The 27,538-nt window shown below is 48.2% G+C and overlaps 1 protein-coding gene across 19 annotated transcripts in view; it reads left to right on the top strand.

Annotated features, from left to right (window-relative positions):
* TENM2 (teneurin transmembrane protein 2) overlaps positions 1 to 27,538 on the top strand; it is a 657,515-nt gene that overhangs the window by 511,509 nt on the left and 118,468 nt on the right. For all 19 annotated transcript variants that reach the window (XM_079145381.1, XM_079145388.1, XM_079145390.1 and 16 more), the window contains 2 exons: positions 6,588 to 6,689; positions 22,812 to 23,006. In XM_079145381.1, coding sequence (XP_079001507.1) covers positions 6,588 to 6,689; positions 22,812 to 23,006 — 297 coding nt within the window. The remainder of the gene's footprint in view (positions 1 to 6,587; positions 6,690 to 22,811; positions 23,007 to 27,538) is intronic.

Below are 27,538 nucleotides of genomic sequence, written 5' to 3'. Positions count from 1 at the left end.
TTCACAGCCCGTGGTGTTCATATGACGTCCGGGACGTGGTGCCCCTCACCCAGCTCTGATTAGACGTGCAGAGGCACCAGGGGTCCCGGGGGCAGGGGTAATAGCTTGGGTCAGACGCCCTTGCTCAAGTCCTGACCACACGACCTACACAAGTCGCTGCAGTGAGTCAGCCTCCGCTTCCCTTCAGAAAAATCAGAACTCGCCCTGGCACCCGCCCCACAGGCTACCAACAGGATTCCATGAAACAAAGCAAGCACATGTCTAAGCTCAGAGTACAGACAGCAAATAGTCACCGTTCACATCAGCTCAGAACTTCTCTCAGAAACTGAGAATGCCCCCAAATAAAAAGAGTTTAAAAAACTTAAAAATAAATCAGGGAAAAAATATAGACTTTTTTTTTTAAATCATATCTTTATTCCCTAGTAGGCAAATCTTAATTACACAGATCTTTCAAGAATCATGGAGCCCCTTGGAAAAATCCATAGGGCCAGCAGAGAAGTTCTTAAAATGCCAGCAGTAGAAAAATCCTGGCTTTAATTAAGCTCTCGTCATGTTTGGTGTGTTTTAGCCCTGCTTTTTATTAGCTATCAAGAGAAAAGACAAGGTTTTATACTGAATTTCCTCTTCTATATGCATATAAGTCCTAAAAAGGTCTTTAGCTTAAGAATTCAGAAAGTTTTCTATAACACACACTCAGAATTTTAACAATCAGAGAAGTTGCAGATATTTTTGTTTACAGTTATTTCATCATTGGGTTTTGATCTTCTTCCTGATCAGGATAATTGATCCTGGACAGAACTTTGGTGAATGAGGGCAAATTGTGAGGCCCATTTCACAGAGGAATAAACTCAGGCTTGAAAAGCTAACTCAGCCCCTTGAGGCCCCAGGCTGTGGTGATGGAGGGCTGCTGGGCCTCGTCCACTGCCTTTCTACATCACGGTAGCTTTTAACTGCAGGTCTGGAGGTTCTTGGAGAGGCCTAGAGGGAGTGATGTCACAAGGGAAGATCCGACAGCTGTAGCACTAAATCCCACGTCTAACTGGGCAAGTGGCTTAGCTCCCCGAGCCTCGGCGTTTCCCCTGCGGAAAGGTAGCGACCCACCCGGAGGGTGGTGCGCCGAGCATCATGAGGAAAGCCAGAGGCTGTCGTGGAGTTGGTGGTCAGTGAATGAGGGCTTGGATTTGGGGTGGTCTGTTATTTTTGCAGCACTGGGGACTGAACCCAGGGGTGCTCTGCCATTGAGCTGCACCCCCAATTCTTTGTATTTTTTAATTTCAGGACAGGGGCTTGCCAAGTTGCTAAGGCTGGCCTCAAACTTGTGATCCTCCTACCTCAGCCTCCTGAGTAGCTGGGAATACAGGTGTACTCACCTGGCAAGTGAGCCATCTTTGATTTTTAAGACTGTATGTTATACAGCTATTTTTATACTGCATTATGAGAACTTCTCTGTCAGCCCCATGGATTTTTCCAAGGGGTTTTATGATTCTTGAAAGATCTGTGTGATCCAATCTGAAATTCAGGCGGCCACTTCAGAATTGTATAACATCACAGAGAATTTTAGTATTGACCACAGAGTGGAAGTCGATCCTTACTCCCTCTGCTAGGGACAGATCAGACCTACCAAGGCTAGCCAAATGCTCTGGAGTAGGAGTTGGCACATTATAGCCCAGGGGCCCCATCTGGCCCACTGCCTGTTTTTATAAATAAAGTTTTATTGGAACACAGCCACATTCCTCTGTTTACATATTGTCAGTGGCAGCTTTCCTACTGTAACGGCAGAGTTGAGTAGTTGCAACAGAGACCATATGGCCCACGAAGCCTAAATAGTTCCTCTCTGTCCCTTTACAGAAGTCTGGGCCTGCTCTAAAGTCATGTCATAACTCAGTATCGAGGAAGTGGCTGGAGCAGCAGCTCCAGGTTGAGGTGAGGGAGAAGCGTCCCGCTGTAGCGACTGGGAGGGAGAAACTAGCAACAGACTGAGATCTAGTTTGAGATGCTAAGATTTTTTAGTCTTTAGTTTAAGAACGTGACAAGACACGAATTCCTTCGTCACCTTGTGTTTAAACTCGGGAGCCTTGATGCGTTCATGGCAGCGCACAGGGGTGGCGCTGCAGCTGGCGCCCCTGGGCCTTCAGAGGACCCAGTGAAGCTGAGGTCCCTCGTGGGACCGTGGCTGGAGCACGGATGCTGACAGCCCTGCACTCTGCATCGGGTGCCCGTCAGCTCAGTCGGGCCCTAGAGAGCCATGTGCAGCGGGCGCCCCAGCAGGCAAGACAGAACAGAGGAGCCCTGGGACTCGCCTGAGGTCACACACAGCCAGTCAGAGGCAAAGTCCCCATTTAGACTTCCCAGAGCTGTGCCCTCAGCCCCTGGTTGGCCTCAAATTCTAGCTAACCATGTCCCTTTCCCCCAGTGGCAAGTGTCAGGGCCCAGGTCATCGAGAGATGGCTCTGCCCTCCTGTCCCTTCACTGTGTAGACAGACTGGGTGCTACAGGGAGCCCCTGCCCCAGGCCGTGCCCCTCCTGCGCCTGGCAGAGCTCGGAAGAGCAGTTCTCCCCAGAGCATCTCTCTCTCCTGGCTGGATCACAGGAGAGTCAAAGGTAATCGGCCTAATAGTTGGGCAGGTACCTTGATAGCTCAATGATAGCAATTGGCCTGAAATGCGGAGAAAGAACAGTGTTTTACTTGGTTCGAGGTCCGTCCCCCATACCTATCATCAGAACATTCTCCATCAAGAGCCAGCATGGCGGAAACCCCGCACGGGAAACAGAAGGGAAAGCGTGCAACCGGTGTCAACGGCGATCACACTACATACACCTCTGACTGGGAGGCTTTGAGGTGCTCTGCAGAGAAGCCGTCTGCCTTCAGAAACGAGCGTCCTCTCGGGGACGACAGTGGCATTCTGGAGGCCCGGCCTGGCCTCAGCTCCGACCTCCAACTTCCTGGGCCTGCCCTCGCCTCCGGCCAGTTCCTCCTCACGACAACTTGAAGCAAGTTGGCACCAAGGAACCAGATAATATCCCAGGGACAGCCCAGAGGGGGCAAAGGGGCCCGGGCAGGATGGGCTCCTCTACGCTTTAGCAGAACCACACGACTGTGTCATTCCTGCAAAATCCAACAAGTGCCCAAGTCCAGACACTCAGGAGATTTAGCTGACAGATGCGCTCCGGGGCGCGGCCTGCTTGTGTGGGTTTGTCCCCCGCTTTGCACACACAAGTACCTGCTGTATACCAGGCATAAGAGGACCTCAGCACCCACTGTATACCAGGCACAGGAGGACCTCAGCACCTACTGTATACCAGGCACAAGAGGACCTGAGCACCCACTGTATACCAGGCATACGAGGACCTCAGCAACTACTGTATACCAGGCACAAGAGGACCTCAGCACCCACTGTATACCAGGCACAAGAGGACCTCAACACCTACTGTATACCAGGCATAAGAGGACCTCAGCACCCACTGTATACCAGGCATAAGAGGACCTCAGCACCTACTGTATACCAGGCACAAGAGGACCTTAGCACCTACTGTATACCAGGCATACGAGGACCTCAGCAACTACTGTATATTAGGCACAAGAGGACCTCAGCACCCACTGTATACCAGGCACAAGAGGACCTCAACACCTACTGTATACCAGGCATAAGAGGACCTCAGCACCCACTGTATACCAGGCTTAAGAGGACCTCAGTACTACCTCAGCATCCACTGTATACCAGGCACAAGAGGACCTCAGCACCTACTATATACCATTAAGGGTACCTCAGCAATTCAGAGCTAGTCTTTTCCCTGGGGATCTCTCGATGTGTCCAAAGGCAGTTACAGGAACAAGTGGTACAAAACCTGGACTAAACCTGAGAAAAGTGAGGCAGGAAGTCACCCAGGAGCCGAGTGGCCTCCAAGCTGAGATGTAAGTGCACACCCACAAGGAAGGCCTTCCAGAGAAGGGGTGAGCATGGCAAGCCCGGGGTCCTCCACCAGGGACTGTGGTGGCAAGGGGCATCCTCCACCTTCTGTGCTCTGTTGCTGCAGATGTAAATTTGGAGATGCAGGAGCACTGGCCTCGGAAGGTCCACCTCCACCGGACCACAGCAGACCTGCAGCTCAGTGAGAAGCACTCGGTACCTCCTGCAGCAGGGACTTCTAAGCACGCAAGCTGCATGGTGTCCTGTTTAACATTTTCATCTGCTCCCCATGCTCCCAGAATAAAAGCCAACTTGTCCACATGGCCTGCAGTGCCCTGTATAGTCTGTGTCCTTCCCAGACCTCTCCCAACCCCCCTTATGCCTCTACTGTTTGTTTGCTGCCACCAGCCACATTGAATTCAGGTCCCTTCTTTGCCACCTCAGGACCTTTGCATAAGCTCTTCTTCCTGCCTGCAACACTTTTCTCCCAGCTCTTCACTGCCTGTTTTAGTTCCCCTGCACAGAATAGAGAGGCCCTTCCTGACCATCCTCCATAAGTGGCTTCTTCCTGTTACCGCCATTCCAGTATCCTGTTCTCTTCAAAGCATTTCTTACCATTTTTACTGGTTTTATTTAATGATTTTTTTTTTAGCTTGTATTCTCTGTGACACTAGAAAGGTCTGTGAGAGCAGTGACTATATCTCACTCCCCATGACATCGCCAGTTCTCACGTATTTAGTTAATAGGTGGAACCCCAGGTCAAGAACTACAAGTCTGAGATCTTTAAGAATAAGCCAACACATAGCCTGTCACTGTTTTCAGGATATCATCAATAAGTAGATAGACAGACAGACAGACAGACAGATCAGACTCCTAGGTGAGAGACTAGGGACTTCACTACTCAAAACAGTACATGTCCAGAGTATCAGCATGCCTGCCACTTCCTCAAGTCCTGGTTCCCAGAGAGGAACCAAAGGGGCCAAGTGATCCTGAGCACACAGTGGGTCGACTTGCAAGGAGAAGCCCTGAGCTTAAACATCCTGAGTCCCTAACCATGTTCCAGGGAAGTCATTACCTCTATTATGCTGGAGAGTAAATAAACCTGCCCTTTACTCTGGAGAGAAAGGCACTACCTGTCCCCCAAGGTGAGCCCTACTCAGACAGCCTTGAAAAGATACTTCAGAATATCCCAGCAGTCGACTCCCTGCTCCCAAGACCTTCAGAAATGGTAGCATCCCAGGGGCAGCTGTCCCCCAACACCACGTGAAATTGCAGATTTTAGATCCACCAAATCACCCAGTGCTCTTTGAATGAATGAAGAGTCCATGAAACACATAAGCCACATAGGTGGCCCCTTGGGTGCTTCCTGGCCCACCTTTAAAGAGTTTTGGCCCAGAACATTCACGGTTAGACTTCAAGGAAACTGGCTTGATGGAGCTTTTGGTCTTCTGCTTGATTCTGAAAAACTCACATGCACTCACTGAGTTCTCAGAATGCTAGAAGCAAGCTACAACTGGGTTCTGGAAGGTCGGAGCTGAAAAGAGAAACACAGTAGAAAGAAGGCCGAGTGGCATGGTTTGATTTCTCAGTCCAGAATGGGAATAAATGGGAAATCAGGCTGGAAGGAAACACATCCAGACCACTCTCCATGACTCCATTAGGAACAAGTCGCCACACCAGTGACCCCAACTCTCCTCAGTGTGCAATGTCACACTTAGGACCTAAGGGCTTGTGTTTTTCTTTTATCATCTTAGTAATTTGGGATCTAAAAGTCAAAATGTGTTTTGTTTTAATTGAAGGCAAAAATGAAGATCGTAATTATAATCTTAAAAGGATATGTCTATGTCTACACAGACCCAAATCAACATGAAAAAATTCTAAGATGATCGCTTGGCAAGGTGTAACTTGAGAATACACATAGAAAAGTAAATCATGAAATAAGATGCTTATGCAGGTTAGAGAAAATGTGAACTGATTGAACTTCATATAAAATAAAACCCACAAAAGCCAAGCATTAAAGGACTTGTGTATAACCCAATGCCTATCAAGTAGGCCCCGAATCATATCTAACATATCAGTCGTAGGTACAGCCATGCCCCGTTTAATGATGGCGATAGATTCTGAGAAGTGGGTCATCAGGTGATTTGTTCATTGTCCAGCTGTCACTTACACACGTTCGGGGGTGGATCCCACTACACACCCACGCAATGTGGTGTGGCCACCTCGACTGCACTCCATTATTGACCAGAACAGCACATGCCACTGATGACTGTATTTCGATTTTTTTTTATGATACTTCCTAGAGTAGGTTATATTTTCACTCTGGGAACCTGACATTAGTAATAACCACTCTCATCTTGAAGAATCACCCTCTATTCCAGAAGCTAAAAACTGATTCACCACACTTCAGACCACATCTCACGTTGATAGGACGATTTCTTCGTGGCCTCTTCTGAAAAAAGCAAGAGTTGCAGCAATACCAGCCCCGCAGTCCTGCCCTGATGAAAGAGATCGGGCATGGCGATTACTTCCCTGCACTGGACAAGTGTCCTGGTCCCACCATGCCCCATTCTCTCTGGGTTCCCATTGCTGGTCTTTAAAAATGGCGGGTGACTGCCTATGAAAGCATTGTGCCGGCAGGTAGGAGAAAACTGATCACTCAGTCTCTCTCTTTTTCAGATTCAGTGCAGGACTGTCCACGAAACTGCCATGGGAATGGCGAATGTGTGTCTGGCCTGTGTCACTGCTTTCCAGGATTTCTAGGAGCAGACTGCGCTAAAGGTATGTGCCACCGCTTCCCCAAGTGGTTGGGAAATTACCTGTAGGTAGGCTTCTCAGATGAGCGAAGGGGCACCCAGGTAGCCTTCCCAGCAAGTTCCACTGGGATGTCGTGAAAGCCTATGCCTGCTCGAAGGTCTCACCCCTGGGCGGAGTAGCCTTTGATATATGACCCTTGGCCAAAGACCTTAAGAGTCAGGCAGTTATCCATGGCACTGAGGTGTGCTGAGAAGAAAGATTTGCTAAAAATGAGATGGTCGGATTTCCTGTAAAAGCAGAAGTGAATTACCATCACTCCTTTCTTATAATCATTAACTTCTATGTAATGGAAGATTAAGTATCTCAGGGTTAGTAAATTTCATTCATTCTGGCCAGCTACACTCTTAATCTAGGAAGCGCTATTTATCTTGGTGGAATCGGTTTTAAATTGTATTATTAATTTATCTAGACTGCTTTGCAAAGAAAGGCTGGGGCCTTGGGATTCTTGGGGGAAAGATAATATAAGAAAGAAAATGATTCTCTCAAAAGCAGGGAATTGAGGGGCTGCACACCTAACTTGCAAGAGACCTTCAGTGCGACCTTGAAGTGGCTCAGTCAGAGACAAGCATAGTGACGCGCCTTGCTCTTTGATATGGTCCGTGCACGCACACACACACGCGCACACACACACACACACACACACACACACACACACACACACCAGTGTGTCCAGATAAATACAAATAAGAAATGGAAACAAAATGTTCATGTGATACCTTTCTGTCTCTTTTCTATTTTATTCTATTTAATTTTTTTTAAACACCATCCCACCACTACACTGATTTCCCTCCCACCACTATTCAGAAAAACAGTCTGAAAAAGTGATGTGCAGTTTAAAAGCCCTTGCTAAGGAGTCAGACACTCCTGGGTCCCCACCCCAGCTCTGCTGTTGTGTATCTCTGTGACCTTGAGCATGACATTGAGTATTTCTGAACCTTGGTTTCTACATCTGGGAAAGAGAGGTGTTAATTCAGGAGTTCATCACGAGGAAAGAGTAAGATCTACACAGAGGTCTAGGTGAGGTACCTCACAGGGGTCAAAGTTTTATTTGTTTATATTTTTCTTTATATATATAAATCTTTTCATCATTTGTATCTGTGCTTCATTAAAAGACCCTCCTGACCAAGGCCACTGCTTCCTCCCACCTTTACTTTACTTGCTGGGAAAAATATTTCAGAATACTTCACATTGCCCAGATTTGAGATTCCCATCCTGATGAAAGCTAACTGTTCAGCAAATGGAGCTTTTTCATTCTTCTGACTCTGGTGGCACGTGCATGAGACTCACTCCTAAATGTCTCAGAGACAACTCGTGTACCCCCTGGTACAGAGAAAGATGTGGTCAATTCATCAGATACAGAAGGATAAGAGCAAGGAGCCGCTGATCGGTTCTCCTGGCTGGGTTTAGGCACAGCAGGCGCATGCCCAGAGATTTGGGGACGTGTTAGCAAAGTTCCTAAGTGCCTTGCGCAGGTTCCGAGGGGCTAAGGGAGCAGGGCACGACACTGCACGGCCACGTCCCTCGAGTTTCCCAGCCAAGGCTTCCAGGGAAGGCAAACCTCAGTACCATTCCAATGGCTCTTCTTGCGTAATCTAATTTTCCTGGGAGTGAAGGCATTAACGAAAGGAAGGACAGAACAGTCCTTTCATATGTGGCTGCAAATGGGCTGAACACTCAGCTGCACGGCCTGCGAGCTGTAAATGTATATTAACACTGACACACATCGATGTATTATTAATCCTAAAAACCATGTGTGCTCTGACTGCACATCCAGTTACTGGCCTTTCAGAGCTAAGTACCCCGGCCATTTAAGAACTCTTCGCTCTAAATCCATTTGCAGACGAGCGTCCATCCTGCATTATGGATCTGTAATGGAGCGTGCATTTAGCTGCTTAAAAGGGCTCTCGGTGTGTGTTTCGCATTCACCACCTGCCCTGTGGCTGGGCGCACGCTCCGAGTGTGCATTAGCCATGCTATATAATTGATCCTTGTGAAACAAATATTGAGTGGCTCTTGAGATTAGTTACTCCTCAGTACTCAGTCGCTGTTCTGAGATGGGGCTGTGAACTCGTTGTATATTTTAATTTAACTGTTGATGCATACGGTGGACAAAATTGAAGCGCTTAAAGAATAAAACCACCTTCTCCTGTTTCCCCATGCATCCCAGGTAAAGTTGGTTCAAAGTGTGAGGAGCCAGATTCTACCTCTCTAGCCTAAAACCCTTTCTCCATAAATATGTTTGAAATAACCAGAGTTTAAGCGGCTTCTTTGTAGAGAACGTGAGTGTTCTTCTTTTCTAAGCCCTTCTTTCCCAAACGTCAATCTTTCACATACGTATCATTTATTACTGTTGCCAAGTTCATGGGCCATTTGTTATTAACTTATTTCTTTAAATTGACTCATTATGTTTACATAGGTAGCTTTATTTTAAAAGTAACAGTATCAGAAGCAAAAATTGTAAGAGAAAACTAGGATCAATTATCATAAATAGGTAATGACAGAGCACCCCAGCCATGTCCACTCCTAACACATGGGTGCCACATCACAATCCTGAAAGTGGACTTGAATGCACATCAGCCAGCCAGGCTGCTAGAGGGACTCAAGCCCTGGACACTTCATCACATAAATATCAGCTCATAAAAATAACAGGATTCCCTAACCACACCTGAGGTCACGGCGAGCAATGACAGAAGTCATGTGGCTTTACCTGCCCTAGCTTCAAGCAGGTAAATCTAAAGATCTGCACCTGATTGACTCCTGCGACACAAAACCTGTACTTCCAATCATTTTAAAATAGCAAGAAATCGTTCTCACATACTAAGTAAGTAGCAGGCAAATTCTTCCTGCAAACTCTCATTCATCCTCCTAACAATATGAAGTGAATCCTGCGTTTACCAATCCCCTACCCTCCCATTTTTCAACCTTTTTATATTAAAATCCTCATATATTTGGATACAGGTTGCCAAAAAAGGACATACAGTTCCCACAGAGTGTTCACCTGGATTCCGCTAACGTCAGCATTTTAAATCTCCATAGTCTGATTCTTAGCACCAGAAAATTAACACCCATGCATTGCTATTAACTAATTTAGGGACTTTTTCCCAGACTTTATTTCCTGGCCTGGTATCCCATACTTGGCCGTGTCTCCCTCAGTCCCTTCTGTCTGTCCAGCCTGTACCAATTCTTCACACTCCTTGGCTTGTTTTCCATGGTCTCAACGTGCGTGCACACGCGCACATGGGCGTGCGTCTCTGCCAGTGTGCGTGTGTATGGCTGGGGACTGACCCGCAAGCCTTGTGCAGGTTCACATGGCCTCTGCCTCTGAGCCCCACCCCGGCCCAGCTTTCACCTTTCGAAGAGCATTGCTCAGGTGTTTGGTAGTTCATCTCTCATGCCCGGTGTGTCTGGTATTTTTTTCTTGATTAGACTGAAGTCATGCATTTTCGTGAGATCCTGGGCTTTGTGCCTTCCCCAGTGCACCGGATCAGAGAGGTGCCTCCAATTTGAATAAGAAAAAGCATGAAGCACGGTTGCTTGTGGCCTATTTTTCTACTTTCCACGTAAGCCACAGAGGCTGAAAATCTGGAGCCCACTGACCCTGCACAATCTGTCAGTGGCTATGACAAGTTGCCACTTGCAGCCATTTTGAGGCCAAGAACCTCTGAGTGTTAACAGGGAGTGACGGGAGGGGAGGGCTGGATGGTCTGGTGCAGGGAGGAAAGCAGCTGCCCCCACCTCCTGCACCTCACAGCAGAGTGTGCCACCTCCCGGCTCATTTCCCTCCTTTCTGGCTTAGAAACCCTGAAGAGGTCCTGGGCACAAGGTCCTCCCTCTTTGCAAATTTGCAGTCGCCCCTGTTCCTTCTCCGACAGCCATATCAGGACGCCTTGAGTTCTGCTCGCTCCTGCAGGTACTCAGGCCCTCCTGCCAGGGGGGAATTTGCCATGTTAGCAAGCGAGACTCCCATCACCTCCAAGCAACCGGTACGTGTCCGAGTGACGGAAATTCAGACTCACTCTCCTGACCTCACGCTGCGCCCGGGTGCCCCCATCTTCTTATACACCTGCCAGTCTGCATCAGGCAGCCGAAGACATCCTTGCAGTGAGCAGAGGGAGCCGTCAACCTGCATTTGCAGAGTGCTCATTCTGCAGTCACCACTGGGGCGAGAGGTCCTGAGAGGCACCGAGGTCAAAACGGGACTGACCCTCACCTGGAAAGAGCATATACTGGTTCTACGTCATTGTTCCAAGCCGGTCGAGGGGATAGAACTGATTTGTGCATTTAATAAATGCTTAGTCTATGTTCACTATGGGAGAAGCGCTGCAGTAAGAACCAGAAAGAGAGAGACAAGCAGGAGAGCCGGGGGCGCTGCCTTTCCCGGGTCTCCAGTCTGATGGACGGACTTGGAAAGCAAGTGGGCCATTGCCACGTGAGCCACGATGCTGCGGCGCAGACTTAGAGCCCTGGAGGCTTTACCCAGGAGGATGCAAAGGAGTTTAGGAAGCAGTGAAGGGCAAGTGTTGTAAGTGGAAATGTCCTCAAGGACCCTGCAGGGTCCCTCCAGCACAGGCTTGGAAATCACCCCGGAAGAGGCAGATGAACTTAGAGGATCTACTGTCCTGGCTGTTCCTGAGATAGTTGCACTGCAGGCTACGGCACCCAGAGGTCATGTGAACTCCCAGGAGTGGGCTCCACTAAGCAGGAGAAGCAGAAAGAGAACCAGGACCCCGGGCAAGTGCCTCCACGGGGGCCAGGGTGGAACACACAGGCGAGCTTGTGGGTGATCAAGGGGAAAGGTGGCAGGCCCAGCCTCACCACCCTGCTGCACCTGTTGCCTGGGCCAGAGCCTCATACCCTGTCTGTGGGCATGTGGAGATATCAGGAAAATATGAAGTTTTTAAGGTCCTGAAAAATTCACAGTATAGTGTGGATTTAGGGAAATCGCCAGGTAATTGTAGAGAAAACCCTGGGAGAAAGACTCCAGTAAGGGAACTCCACTGAACAGTGCCTTTCAGTGCAGAATTTCATTAATTGTGCAACATAACAAGCAATCTGTTCAGATTCGGAGCTTGAGGAAAAGTGACATTTTTTTTCCTGGTAATTTGTACCATTTTCCACCAGGTGCCTCTTCTATCCAACAATAACGGTGCTTATTATTCAAGTTATGTTTACTGTACAGTTTTTTGTGATTACTATTTCTTCAGCATCATTTCTCATTACTTTAATGCTTTCTGCTGGGGGCTAGAGGTTTCTTAATTATTGCTCCTTTTCCTTTGCTTTACTTTTATCTGAGCACATTTTGTTGACTTGAGCTCCCTTGCATTTCGGAGGAGAGCCATAGCCTCTAGGTTCCCTGTTTTGACACTGTTCCTCAGATGGCTTATTTGGGCTGAGCTGGAAGCCCCGACCTGCAGTAGGAACTTCACACACCAGAGCCTTAGCTGTTAGGTAATGTGAAGTTCATAGTGATTGAAAATGACAGCTCCTGCTGCCAAACAGCTGTCACAGAGCCCAGGAATGCCACAACCGCAGGATCATAACGTCTTCTCTTCAGGGGCTGGTTTCAGGTCCTGGCCAGCTTCTCTGGAGCCTTTGAAAAGGGGAGCAGGGATCTCGCCATTTTTCTCCTGTTGACTAGTAGATATACACTCAGCCCAGTGCCTTGGGGTCATGTTATAGCACTAAAATCCTGTCATCACCATCGCCATCACCACCAGCACTACCATCATCATCATGACCACCACCACCACCACCACCACCACCATCACCACGACCATCGCCACCACCACCACCACCACCACCATCGCCACCACCACCGCCACCACCACCACCACCACCGCCACCACCACCATCACCATCACCACCACCACCACCGCCACCACCACCATCACCACCACCACCACCACCGCCACCATCACCACCACCACCGCCACCACCACGACCACCGCCACCACCACCACCACCATCACCATCACCACCACCACCACCATCACCACCGCCACCACGACCACCACCACCACCACCACCATCGCCACCACCACCACGACCACCACCACCACCACCACCATCACCACCACCACCACCACCGCCACCACCATCGCCACCACCACGACCACCACCACCACCACCACCACCATCACCACCACCACCACCACCACCACCACCACCACGACCACCACCACCACCACCACCATCACCACCACCACCACCACCACCACCACCACCATCACCACCACCACCACCACCACCACCACCACCATCACCACCACCATCACCACCACCACCACCACCACCACCACCACCACCATCACCACCCCCACCCCCACCCCATCACCATGACCACCACCACCACCACCACCACCATCACCACCACCATCACCACCACCACCACCACCACCACCACCATCACCACCCCCACCCCCACCCCATCACCATGACCACCACCACCATCACCACCAGCACCACCACCACTACCAGTCACCACCAGTCACAACCAGCACCACCACCACTATTACCACTATCATCACCATCACCATCACTATCACCACGATCACCATCAGCACCATCACCATCATCAAATCATCACTGGCATTAATCAAATGCTTACTGTATGCCAGCCACTGCACTGAGCACCTACATAATCATCTCATTTTCTCACCAGTGGCCCTGTTTCATAGATGATCGTCCTCTTTATAGATGAGGAAAGGTTAAGTAGCTTGCTCAAAATCACTCACCTAGAAAGTGGTGTTAGTGGAATTTGAACCCAGTGTCTGCCCTGGACTCATAACGCTAGCCCAGCCAAGCCTCAGAAGACATAGGGGCACAAGGAGGGCACTTTGAGGCTGTGCACCAGCTTTCTAGGGTTGAACCCCTAAAACATTTTTGAAGAGAGGAAAGGAGGGCTACTAAATAACAGTGGCAGAGCCAGTTTAAAACAGAGTCTCCTGACTTCAGCCCTCAGTGCTCCGCCCCGTCTCTCCCAGCCACTCTGTACATTGCACACATCCCTCCCGCCCTCCATCGCCAACTCCCACCCCAGGGTTCCTTCCAGGGTCCTCTGCTCCACTTTTCCTCTCCAGCCTCCCCTCCACTGCCCATGCATGTGGCCACCAGCCTCCGCTGATGGCATTGCTCCTCCCATTCCCAGCTCTGTGAGCACACGGCTGCCTCCCTCCCATGCCTGCATGGTTCCCCATTGCTGCCCTCAGTGGTTTAAAGACATGGGTCTGGGGAGGTTATCATATAGGCACATTGACAGTTCCCTCCACCGTGCCAGCACACTCTGGATTGTAGGACTGGGGTGTGGCTCATTTAGGTGCCTTTCTGACAAACTCCCTGGGGGCTGTAATGCAGGCAGGAGGCTCGGCTCCACCTTCTGAGAATAAAGAATACATTCCTTAGAAAGAAGTCACAGCCCTCCCTTGGAGGGCACAGTACTCCTGCACCATCCCTCCCACCAGGGCCCAGCATCGTCTCTCATGAACGAGGAGGGACTGTTTCTTCCCCTTTGCTCATGCTATTTCCTTGGCTGGGATGTTCTCCTATCAAGCTGCAGCTTGTCCATGAAGGTCAGGCTCAAAGGGCACCACCTGCCGCCCCAGAAACAGCCCTGCAGTCACTCAGGGCTCGGGAACATCTTGGCAGCCGTGACTCCTTCCTGCGGAGCCGGGTCCTAGCTGGGTGGTTACGTCAGCCTCTCCTGAAGATCACAGGCTTGTCTCTGTCATCTGCACTTCCCTGCTGCACCTGGTGGGGTACCCAGGACGTAGCATGTACCTGCTAAATGTCTAGTGACTTAAATTTAGGAGACAAGGCTAACAAAGATAAAACATCGCTGAAAAGATGTTGCAAGAACCCAAGCAAGTGCTGGAGAACAGGATTCCAATGAGTCAGATTCACCATGCAGGGAAAAATAAAGAGCAGCTCTCAAGGTACAGACAGGAAAGGATGATGCAAGAGAGGGAGGGGGAAGGAGGAATAAAAAAGAAGAGAAGTGTTTACAGCAGAGAAATGCCGATTATGCCACAGGAGGTATGTGTTACTGCAGAATAACTGGCGATGGAAAAGCAGCACTGTGGAGTTTGAATTTCTAAATTTGAATCCATGCTCCTCTAGTAAACTGTGCACATTTTAGGAAATTACTTAACCTCTCTGAGCCTCCGTTTTCTCATTAGTCCAATGGGGACATTCACAGTGGTACCCATTGCCTTGCTATGAAGGCTAAAGTGAATCCATGGAAAGTGCGTGGGATCAGGGGGCATGTGTGAAACACTCAGCAGATGTCACCAGTTGGCACCCACGGCGAGCCTCGGGATCATTCTTTACGCCTATTTGAAAGTAGGAGAAAGGAAGACTTTGGGAATGTAAGGTGACATGACAGGATCAGATTTTGAGGTCATATCTGCCTGACCCTGAGGCTGGTGGCCCTAATGACTTGTCAGGAAGACCCCCTGGGCTGAGGGCACTGACCACTCTCGAAGACCCCAACAGTGAGCACTGCCCACAGCTCAGGTGGCCTCACCCTCTTGGGAGGCTCAGCCTCAGCTCTGCTTTCCTGACTCCCCTGATACTTCCTTCTGCACATAGGAAAGGAGTGGCTAGCCCCAGTCCCCTCCCTGATGGACTCAGGTCCTGCCCTCCTCTCCAGAACACCTCCCTCAGAACTTCCTCCACAAGGAAGCCCCTGGCCACGGTCATGAAAGGTGCTCGGGTCCTCTCTGTCCTGCCTGGGAGGCATCCTGACCCTTTCAGGGCCGTCTTTCACACCTGCCTCCTGTCTCCCCCATTCACCCCATGCTCCCCATTCAAGCACACAGGCCAGGGGCACAGCTGCTGCCCCAGGAATGTTCTAGAGTCCACCCTGGCCTGCAGAAACATGCAGGGATTCCTTGACAGCTAGGACCCAGGAGGAGGGACTTGAAGCAGGTATACCTAGTGTGTGTTCTGCAGAAAGTAGACTGAATGGCCACACCGGGCAGCCACCTCCTGTGAGGTAGGGTAAGGAGAGTCACTACTGCATACCGAAGAAGAACCGCAAGCCAGGCGCTAGCCGGGGCATTTACATGAATTACCTCATTTCATCTTCATGACACAAGTTACCCTCCTAATTTCACAGCTGAGGACACGGAACCTTAGAGAAGTGGAGACCCTTGCCCAGGTAGTGTTACAACTGTGCCTTAACCCCTGGATGAGTGACAGCCACGCTCCCCTCACTGGACCCTCTCAACATGCAGACAGCTGAGCCCCACGCAGAGTTTCTGTCTTGTTCAATTTCCAAACTCTCAGGCCCCAGGACCTGTGGATCCGAGTCTGCATTCTAACAGGATCCCCAGAGGTCTCCCGTGCACTTTCAAGTTGGAGTCTAGATAGCCCTGCCCTTGATCTCCACTGAGACAACCCAACAGAACTGTGATCCAAGGGTGACATCACATCTGCCGGCTGTCCCTGGCTTGTTGGAAGGCATGTGGAGGACTGGAAGTTGCAGTGGGATTACCTGGCAGCTGTCTCCCAATTGCGCCCACTCAGGATTCTGACACTTGCTGCGTTCCAGACGGAAGCCGGTTCAGGGGCTGAATCAGTCAGCTCTCCTCCAAGGGGAACTACTTCCGATTCTAAAGAGCGTTTACAAAACTACTAGATGAGTAACAGAACAGCCCTAGAAGACAGACTGCCCGATCCTGGGGCATGCGTAGATGTGATACACACAGACTTGGGGAAATTCAATGGATGGGAAGGTTTTCCATATTAGGAAATAAACCAGACTTTAGAAAGGATGCTAACTGGGATGGCGGGAAAGGAAAGAGGTATTTTATGCCCTGCTTTGTCTCTTTCCAGTGTAACTAGTTGGAACAATGTTATCCTAATGAAAATAATGATAATAAAATCATATCTATCGATTTCTTCCTAGGCACCCTGCACTGCACAGAGTTCTTAACATGCATTATCTCATTTCCTCCCCTTAGAAACCTCCAGAGTAGGAACTCCAGAATTCTTATTCCACTTTAAAAAGGAAGTAATTGAGCCTTAAAGTGTCTAGTGTCATAACAACTAGCAAAAACAAAGGGCGGGGGGAAAAAAAGCAAGAAAACAGGCTAACTCAGAAGCTTGCTCCACGCCTGGTGCTCTCCTACCTATTAAGGAGACGGCAGTAAATAAGACAAACCCAAGGAGCCTGCAGGACACTTTCATGCTGTGGACCCTGGGACACTGTTAATTTGTAAATTCGCCTTGTGCTCAGACCACAACAAAAGGGTAAAGTTACTTCGGTCTAGACTTGCACTGCAGAAAAGCTTACTGTGTACTCCAAAGGATTTAAATATTCATTATGTAATTGCTGCTGTTGTCTCACACACACACACACACACACACACACACACACACCCCTTAGACTTTTTTAAGAACAGCTTAAGTACTTATCGACTGTGAACTTTTATAACTCCAAAATGGAGGCGTCTCCATATCTCTACAGGTATTTTAAATGAATTGAATTAATCATAGGCTTAAAAGTCTCTTGTGATCTTCGTTAACTTCCCTGGGTTTAATTAAAACATCTGTGCACTTTTAATTTATCGATTCATCCAACTCATATGTCATGTTTTTAACACACCCCAGCATGCTCTGCATCATTTTTAACCCGATTTCCACTTAACTAAAGCAATTAAATTCACCCCGGATTAATTAAAGCATCCATACTTTCGTGCTTAAGTCAGCGTGTGCTGCTTTCCCCACATGGCTCCTGAATGTCAGAGATTTGACACACCTGATGAGTTTTTTGTCCTTCTGGAAATTCTTCCCTGAATCACTTCCTTGCTTATTAATGTGCCATTTGACAGAACAGGTAGGAGGAGGTTGATGCACCTGAACTTGGGCCCTCTGAACCGAGGACTCTGGCCCTGTCAATCAGAAGGGATCTTCTGGATGCCTCTCTTCACAAGGGTCCTGCTGGATCTTGCGGAGGTCTGAGTGTTCTGGGCTGGAGTAGGGTTGGTCAGAGGTGGCACTGTGGGTCAGAAGGACAAGGGATCTTTGCATTGTACTTTCAGAAACACTCCTTAAATCTGCCTTCCAACTTCTCCACTTTTCCCCACTACCTGAACTGTCCTTCCCTGTTCTGCCCATTTAGTAGGTAGGGAAACTGAGGCAGGCACCGAGTTCCACAGTCTTCCTGGTAGGGCAGCATGAACCAGGCAGTTCTCCATAAAGTGACGAATTATCTCCCTGAAATCCACTGCGGGTCTCTGCTCCTACCCATGTACTTGACAGAGCCCGTTTCCCTTCAGCCACAGCAGCTCTGGAGGTGAGCAGCCTTTTAATTTTATTTTTTCCCCAATAGGATAAGCCAAGAATTACATCTCATTATTTTTATCAGCCCTTACTTAGTCGTTAATGAATCTGCACGTCTGGTCATACTTCTATTGGCAATCTGAGTCACTTCTGATGTCCTTTGCCCAGGTTTTCATTCCTTTGTCCCTTTTTTATTGATTTATAAAAGAGCTCCCTCTGTATTTTATAGCAAACTTTATTTTGTAAAACACGTTAAAAATACGTCTTCCCCATGTTGTTTGTGACTTAATTTTGTTTTAGAGTATCCCTTGTCAAATAGAAGATTTAAATTTTATGTAATCAGATCTCATCACTCTTCTTCATGGTTTCTGGAATGTCTCTCTTACATCTCTCATAGAAGTAAATAACATTAGTCTTCGGTATTTTCCTAATCCTTTTATATAGGTATTTTTCTCTTTAGATCTCTGTGTGGAATTTTTTTCTAAGTTCAAGGTACAGTAGGACAAATTTCATTATCTACCAAATGAGTGGTCAACTGCAGGGATCGGCCAGAAGTGGAACCCGCCTTTCCTCACACTATTTTGCTCAGCACTGAAGTTAAGTTCACGACACTGAAAGGAAATGGGGCCCCAGTTTCAATGCTGGAACCCTGAGTTCAGTTTGTCTGGCCTCCCTCACCCCAAAGGCACATCCTGGATTGCCTCAGGGGGCCGAGACATCTTCTTTCTCCCATTCCTGTTCCCTGCCACCACGCCCAGCTGACACCCTGTGGGGTTGAGTGACTCACTGGGATGCAGGCAACCAGGCATTGCTACCATTTTGACAGTTTACCTGGAACAGTGGGTTCAAGTAGTGCGTTCTCACGTCTCTTTCCTACAGGGGTTTGGAGTCTGTTTTCAAATAACTTCTCAAAGATTCCCCCTTCACCACCAGCCCAGCCCAGAGTGATTCATCAAGCTGCAGGTTTCGCCTCTGCTTTCATAACGGGGCCTCCCCAGCAGCCTCTGCGTTTCCTCCAGGTGTTCTCCCGACCCAGAACTCCACGTAGGAAGGATTTGTTTTTCTGAAAACAGCAGCTATGAGGAGTGCATCCCCTTACTGCCTGCGAGTAAACAAGGCTGAGGATTGTCTCCTCCCTCACAGGGAACTCGGGGCGGGGGCAGCTCTCGCTTGATCATTAAAATGAGCTTCACACCATTTAGGTGAATCTAAATTGTGTCATTTTTTGTCATCAGCCTGTTAACTTGTCAGTCGTTAGTGGCAGCAGTAATTTATTTTTCTTCTGCGGGAGTCTTAAAGCTTCCATTTACTAGATTTAGTAAAACAGGAATCGTCAATTTGTACAAACATTTTAATTAATTTCAAATAGAAGCTTGAATGCACAATGTTCTGCTTTCGTAAGCCTTAGGAATCAAAGAGAGAGAGAGAGGGAGAGAAAGCAGCATAGAACACTCTGCCTGTGGGTCCTGGCCAATCAGAAACGGTGCCCACCCATCACCATCGAGGACTAGGGAGAAACTGATGAACTCTTTCTGTTAATATTATCTGGTGCTTCTCTGGCAGTGGTGGTTGTGTGTATGTGTGTGTGTGTGTGTGGTGTGGTGTGCGTGCACATGTGTGCTTGAGACAGCTCACATTTTTTATTATATTAACCCCTCAAGTCAGGGAATCTGGTTTGAAATTTCACAAGGGAGCATGGGCTAATTGTCTCACAGGTGCCAGCTTCCGCTTTGAGTCATTGCACGTATTATCTCACTTAATCGTCCCATCAACTCTGAGAGAGAAAAAATTTAAAGGGGAAATTGAGTAAGCAAGGAGTCCAGTCATCTTGTTGAAACCCCACGGCTGGCAGACCAAGGCTGGGTGTGGAACCCATGTCTCTGTAGCTCCGACACCCTAGCTCTTCCCACTTCTGCTTGCTTTTACTTTTTGCCAGGGTATGGAGTTGGATTGTCTTTTGAAAACCCATCATAAAAGATAATATAGATTGCATGATTGAAAAGTATCTAAGACAGGTCACTAAAACAGGGGTCTCCCCCTTCACATGCAGTCTCTCCCATGTGGAAGAGTCCCAGCCTTAGGTATTGGCATGCTCTGGGTTGATTTATGTCTGAGAATGAGTCTGTTACCCAGAGAGAAGGTGCTTCCATGCAGGAAGCCCAGCGACCACTGGAGGGTGCTCACCTGGAATTCGCCTGCACTCCACCTCTTGGCAAAAAGATTGCTGGAGCTCAGGTCCTCTACTGAGCCAGCCTTCTGCTTTTGCGGTACCGTCAGCCCAGTGCCCTGCTCTCCAGCAAGCGTTACGGTGCTGTGCATCTCTGACCGCACTCCCAGCAAGCAGGCCGCAAACATATTGAAAACAGGCTGCATTTGGAAATGTGGAGAACTCTCTGACCTGACTATTTTCCATTTTTCTTTCCCTGAGTAATTTAAGTAGGTCACACTTTAAATCTGGTTTCCCAGGTACCTGATTTTGAATAAAACCCATTCTTACCTTCTAGACCATTCTATTCTTTTCCTCACCACTTGGTGCTGATGCCAAAAAAGAGTTTCACTCTGAATAAAGTAAATGATCCCATTTTATCAACTAACATAGATAATGATTTGCTCCTGCTGTCTACCCTCCTCCACCTACTGGGTGAAGAAGGGTACAGTAGGAGATGGTGGTGATGAGAAGTGACTTTCTCTGCACCCTTGGCAGCTCCTGCAGCACATAACCCACGGGTCACAGACGGCCCTTGGAAGCTCATCCTCTCACACTGGTGGCCACACTTCTGACTGCTGTCTTATTTCAGTGTGGGATAATGGAGGGGGGCACAAAACGATGCAGATTCTAGTCTTCCCACTGGGAGATACCTTCAGCATTACCTAAATCAAAAATGACAAGCAGATTTTCTCTCGAATGCCAATTCTGACTGCTTGCAAGTTCCAGTCTGAGCACAGCACTGAGGGTTTTGAAGCTCTATGTAGGCTCAAGAGGGCAAGATGCCATGATTGATTAGTGATGTCTGCAGCAGTACAGGAATGGAGAATAAGAGTTTGGCCTCCCGGACTTACTGCTTAGCATGATTCTCATGAGGAACTGACATGGAACAATACCGACTTTGTCTTCAAATTCCTACTAGTTCATATTTTGCACAGTGCCCAATTTGAATCTTGGACACCTTGGATTCAAAGTTCCTTTCTCTGTTCTTTCAAAATGGTTCATGTCTCTAATAACTGCAGAACCCTCTGCTTCAGCATCCTGAATGTAGAAAGCATGCCCCTCACAGTCATGGTCCAGGGGAATGCAGTAAGTTCCTCCGATGCTCCCATTTATAAACTCATTCTTCTCCTGTGGTAGGTTCATAAGGGAGAGAATTCTACTGGAAATAGTGCCCCCAGAGTTTTTCCCATTATAAAGCATTTTGGAGGGAAATATCCCCTCAATCATATACCAACTGTTGAAATGTTTTGACTTCCAGGTCAGCTTGCAGTTAAGGTAAAACATGCACCTTCCCAGGAAAAGACAACCAAAGTCCTCTCCAGAATCTGTAAAGCTCTATCTTTCATAAATGATTATGTAGTGCTTGCTGATAAAACCCAGGGCATCCCTTGCACACCAGGAACATAGAGAAACATTTACCCAATCAAGCCAACACTGATGAACACACAACTAGTAGAAAGACAACAGGGATAACCTGGCTGCGGTCCTTGGGCAGCATACTAGAACTAGGGACATGAGACTCAAGGAAGAACATTAATGACCATAAAACAAAACAAAAGGGATGAATGAGGCCATGGGGCATGTGATACGGCTGGACCTGCCGTGTCCTCCTGGCCTGGTTGGGCGTGTGTGTATACAACCATAGAATTCTAGAACCTGTGCTCGAAATCACAGGAGTCCCGAAGTGTCCTTCCCGAAGGTCTCTGTGAGTCTGGTGCTGGTATCAGAGCGGTGTTCCCAGGTCAGCCCCAAATCAGAATGCAGTGTGGAAGTGTAGGTTCTTTACTGATGCTGAAGCCGGAAGTCCAGGGCCTGGGGACACCCCTGACGTCCTGATCAATTCTGAAGGGGCAGGGGGTTGCTACGATTGAGAATGAACTGCTGAAAAGTGTCAGTCATCATCCCAGACAGTCCCCACCCATTTCGACCTTCTTCCCACGGACAGAGGCAGATGGGGACCTTCTTGACATTTCTGTCTTCCTGCCTGCCCCGCCCCTTTAGAATAGGCCAGGTGCATTTATCTGCATGCCTCAGTGCACCTGTTGCCCACTGAAGTAGGCACACCGGTTTCTTCATGGTCTAGGTAAGGAACTGAGGCAGACGCGATCCATTGGCTCAAATGTGTCCCATCACATCAGCTTGTCAGGAGTTGACAGTTCTGAAGGTGAAATAATTAGCAGAATGGATTCTGATCCCCAGGCCAACAGCGATAACAGTCACAATAGCAGGGAAGTCCGTGTCGCTTTGGACTCAGTTCAACCTGGTTTCCCTTTGGGATCCTTGAGCTCTGTGTCGAGGGGCATGTGACTTCACCAGGCTGAGCATCCACTGCAACTGGAGATCCTGAATGCAGCCTCCACTCAGACGGCGACTCTGATGACTAAGGTTTTCACAGGCAGCGTCTCCTTAACGTAGTCAATAGCGTCATCATTGCTGTTTACTCCAAGGTGGCCCTGCACCTCCTTGGCCACCGTCCCCAGCCCCCAAGGTTGTAAGCAAAGACACGGTGCCAGGCAGGCTCTGCCTCCTCAGATTGACCCGGCCCTGCAGACGGCACCCCCTCTGACCTGGTGTCCTGTCTTTGGTCTCTGCAGCCGCCTGCCCTGTCCTGTGCAGTGGGAACGGACAGTATTCTAAAGGAACGTGCCAGTGCTACAGCGGCTGGAAAGGCGCCGAGTGTGACGTGCCCACGAGCCAGTGCATCGACCCCACCTGTGGGGGCCACGGCTCCTGCATCGAGGGCAACTGCGTGTGCTCCGCAGGCTACAAAGGGGAGCACTGCGAGGAAGGTGAGTGGGCTGCGGGGCAGTGGGGGCCACGCAGCCTGGCCTCAGCCGGGAGCCCAGGCTCCCGTTTTGCAAAAGAAGCCTCAGCATTTTGCACAGAAAACTTACAAACTTTGAGCAGTTTGTTTAGCTGTAGAACAGAAAAGGCTTTCGGAGATGGTTCTGGAAGGAAGGTCTTGTTTCACCTCCTTTGCAGGCAGCAGCTCCTTCCCTTTCCTCCCGTTTCTCTTAAATTGTTCTTGGTCTTGTTTCCTCTCCTCCTCCTCCTCCTCCCCCTCCTCCTCCTCCTCCTCCTCCTCCTCCTCCTCCTCCTCCCCCCCTCCTCCTCCCTCTTTCCCACTTTTTCTTCCTTTGCCTCCTCCTATCTGCTTCCCTCTTCCATTTTTTTTGAAGTCCTCTGAATTGGGAATTACGAAAGTTATCCAGAGAAGAAACAGAATCCCCGAGTCCCCCACCTTCCTCAATGCCAATTTTGGGGTTTGTCATTGTCTCTCTGTTTGATTTTACTGTTCTTGGTCATCTAAGCCCCATATCCTTCTGGGGAAATATTTCAACAAAAATTAACGTCTGTAGAGAGCAGCCAGGTCTGAAAGACTACGGGTATCCCCGTCATTTGGAGACACCACGTGGGGCAAATTCCTCCGGTTACCAACAATCACACAGCGTTGGAGGAGAGAGGATGTGCGGCAAGAAGGCTGGGAGTTGCTGAACTCTGAAGAGCTCACGACAGCACACATTTAAGGGCCTCCAGCACTCCTGGGAGAAATCAGGATGTCATAAACTGAAGCTGATCAACAAAACATAGTCCAAGATCGGGCTTGGAGAGCAGGAGAGGGGGAAGCGGGAGGGAGCATGGGGACAGGTTAGAATTGGAAAATCAGTTCTAACCAGTCCTAATGACCCTGGTTGGTTCTTTTGGGAGAGTTATTGGGTGCCAAGGTGATGGGACCAAGTTCTGGCACCAATGAGGCAGGAAGCTCAGCCGCCTGCACCCTCCTCTGCATTTGCCTCATAGAATGTGGCCTCCAGTTGCCCATCCATTGCTTCTCTCAAATACAGAATCATCCACAGTTGGTAGGGAGGTGAGAACTTAGGTTCCCTCCTCCCCTTGTCCTACCCCAGCCCTTGAATGGGGTCAGTTGTCTCCCAGCTGAGATCTTTCCCACCATGTCCATCCCCCCACGAAGTGACCCTGTGCACTCAGATAGCCCTTTGTCACCATGTTCCCAATGCAAACACAGTGTCCACTCACCCAGCAAACCAAGGGACAAAGCAGAGCCCACTCCTCCTCTGCATGAGGTGGCTTGAGATGACCACCCAGGACGTCCCCAAAGAAAAGTCCTGTTGGTTGCCATATGCCCCCATTCTCTGAGCTTCTTGAGGATGAGCCAGTAACACAGGGTTGCAGGATTCTGTGGGGTTCTTGAGACGAGTGGGTCCGTTCTTCCACTCCATTAGTGCATGGATCGCCTGCATGCTGTACGATAACCACTTTCATGACAGCCTCACCACAGAGTAGGGACATGCCTTATCCTTAGACACGCCCACCTTGTGAAAGCCCCCATTCCACAGTTAGGAGGACTGAGGCTGTGCAGAGCTTCCATTTCTCCACAGGTTAACAGCAAGGACCTTACAGGGGCACAGAAGCCTGACTCCCAAGACTTCCCTCACTCAATTTCTCTATTTAGTTCCTCCTCTGTTACGAAAGGTAACCTCCCTGTGGTTGTATCATAAAACCAAATCGGGAGTCTGGGTGGAGAAAATACTGATTTAATAACCCCACTTGAAAGGTGAAAGTTCTTAAAGATAAATGGATTGCGGGAGGCGAAACTGCAGTCTCTGAAAACATGGGACAGGCCAACGCTGTGACGAGAAAGGTCACGGCGACCTTCTGCATACATCATTGGTAGGAGAGCGTTGGAGCAATAACACAGCCGGCTTAGGGTTTTTCTCTCCAGGAAAGATTGCACACATCTGTATGAGTGGAATTTCAAGTGGCCCTTCAACTTCCTCACTCTCCAGCCAGCCTTATTTAAATGTTCAGAGCGAATTAAGCCCCAACAAAACAAGCAAGCCACGTGGAACCTTATGAAACTGTGAAATCTCCCCTATTGATTTCTGCTACCCAGAAAGAATGAGCTGAGGTGATTCATATGCTGTTTTCAAAATAGGAAATGGAATAAGAAAGTCTGGATCAGCACTTTTTCTTCCATTTAGCTTTTTATTCCTGATATTCATCATCGTCATATCGTTCAAACAATGTACCTGAAATGGCCGAGGCAGTGAGATCAATAGTTGCCATCCTCGCTCTGGCTGCATAAACACTGTTGTGCTATTAACACATTTGCACAAGAAAGTAAAAGGACGTGTTCCGTGATGTCTGGGGGAGTGGGCAGGTGATGAGACAGGAACTGACATATGCATTGAAATCAGCCATGTTCCCATGTCAGTTGCATGGTTGAGTCATTTTTCAATGACATTTAACTTCATAAATGTAATTCATGGTTCTTTGGGGGGTTATAGTTTGTAAAACTCCTTGACCTCCTTTTTCATCCTTAGGGATAGAAATTGCATTCATAACCCTTTTTTGCCAAACCTACAGAGAACCCAAGACTAAATGAGTTCTAATGATTTCAGTTGCCAGGGGGCCGGCGTCTTGAGACACAGGGTACTTAGCTGGTGAAGGCCACTACTCCGCTTTTAAGTGTAGCACTGTCTCTATTTATAAGGCTTCGTGAAATGCCCTAGTCCCTTCTGCCTGCTAAAGACTCTGAGGACGTGGCCACAAGACCATCTTATGAAATTGGAACTAAATTTAAAATTCATAGTGAAACTGCTCCTCTTCAAGTTTGAATTTAGTTATTCCATCAGCTACTGTAATTATACAGCACTAAGGGCATATTTACTGGTATCGCTGACCAGAGAAAGGGTTAGCTCATATTTCTAGATACTATAAATGGTTCTTTTGATGACATTCTAGGACTGGGCTAATAAATCTCAGTGGATTCTCCTGCTTTCTTCATACCATAATTCAGGATAGAAAAGAGAGAGCTAATTTATCTGGAAGAAAAATGCTTCTCTCCCCCTTTCTCTTTCTCTCTCTCTCTCTCTCTCTCTCTCTCTCTCTCTCTCTCTCTCTCTCTCTCTCTCTCTCTCTCTCTCCCCCCCTCTCCTCTCTCTCTCTCACTCTTATATTTCTTTTTATTATTTTATCCTTTTAAGAAAATGATTATTATATATTTTTTTGAAATTTCCTAGCTATTGGCATCTCACCAAATATTTTAAATGGCTAATTATAGGTTAAGAGCAATTTTTGAGGCAAGAACACACACGATATTTTTGTGTCTATTTTGCTTTTGCTTTATCAGAAATAGGAACAAAGTAAAAAAAAAAACTGGAATTTGGGGATTTCCTTTATTAGAAAAATATGAACATCACTGGAGCTGAATGAATTAGCTCATGTTTTGCAGATCCCAAAATACAAAGTATTTCTAAAAGCAAGAAAAGGCACCGTTTCTCTTTCTAACACATCCCTCACACTAGAAGTTGGTCCCACTAATGAGGAGTGCTCACAGAAAACTGCAACAATTGTGTGTTGAACATGTGCTGCGTCCTTGAGCTGCACCAGGCATGAGCCCCTGCAGGTGGTGCCCAGCTCTCATGTGAAGTCTTCTGTGCATCCACCTCTCTGCTCGCTGATATATCCGGCACGTTCCACCACCCCCAGTAGAGCATAGCTGAACACCTCCGAAGGATTTATATTGTCAGGAGCTATATTTCCCAAGATAGTGAATTCAACTCCAGAATGATTGTTAACAAGATTAAGTAACATCATCATAAGCATCTCCAACTAACAATAAATCCCTGAAATTCACCTTTCTGGGAAGAAAAGTCATTTCCCATGGCCTAGTTTGGAACTGATCCACTAATACTATCTCCCTGAAAATATCCAAATGGGATCCTGAGAAACATCTCTTAATACTGAAAATTACTATTTTTGCCTCAAGAGAAGGACGCTCATTGGAAGCTTCATGAAATGTTGTGATTTTTAATAAATCCAAATTCCTCAAGTCTGACATCCCCCAGGACTATTTATTTTAGTTTGTGGCATGGGGAATTTAAATAATGTCATATTTAGAGTCAATGTATTCCCAATATTAAAACACACCACAATTTTGTGCTAAATGAGGAAAAAAAAAAAAAAAAGATTACCACCATGAGCGATGTCACAGTCAACCCGACAAGAAGCTGGATCCCACGGGGTCGTCATCCCCATGTAATGGTGAATTATTTAGAGACCAAACGTCTTGCATATTTCAGTCTTGGCATTAGGCAAGGAGGAAAAGCAAAATCTTCTCCGCGTATTTGAACCACAAGGTGGCACACACACATGCAAGGGATGGAAGTACAATGTCAGCGTGCTCCAAAATACCCGAAGAAAAGAACTCAAAGTGGTCTCTGGCTGGCTGAGCCACCTGGGTGATGGCAGATGCATTGCTTTGATCTAGGCCAACAGGCCTGATTTCAAAGCTGTT

This window comes from Sciurus vulgaris, assembly GCF_902686455.1.
Source record: "Sciurus vulgaris genome assembly, chromosome: 6".
NCBI lineage: Eukaryota > Metazoa > Chordata > Mammalia > Rodentia > Sciuridae > Sciurus > Sciurus vulgaris.
Note: the sequence above shows the minus strand (reverse complement) of the source record. Positions and strands in the feature narration are given on the sequence as shown.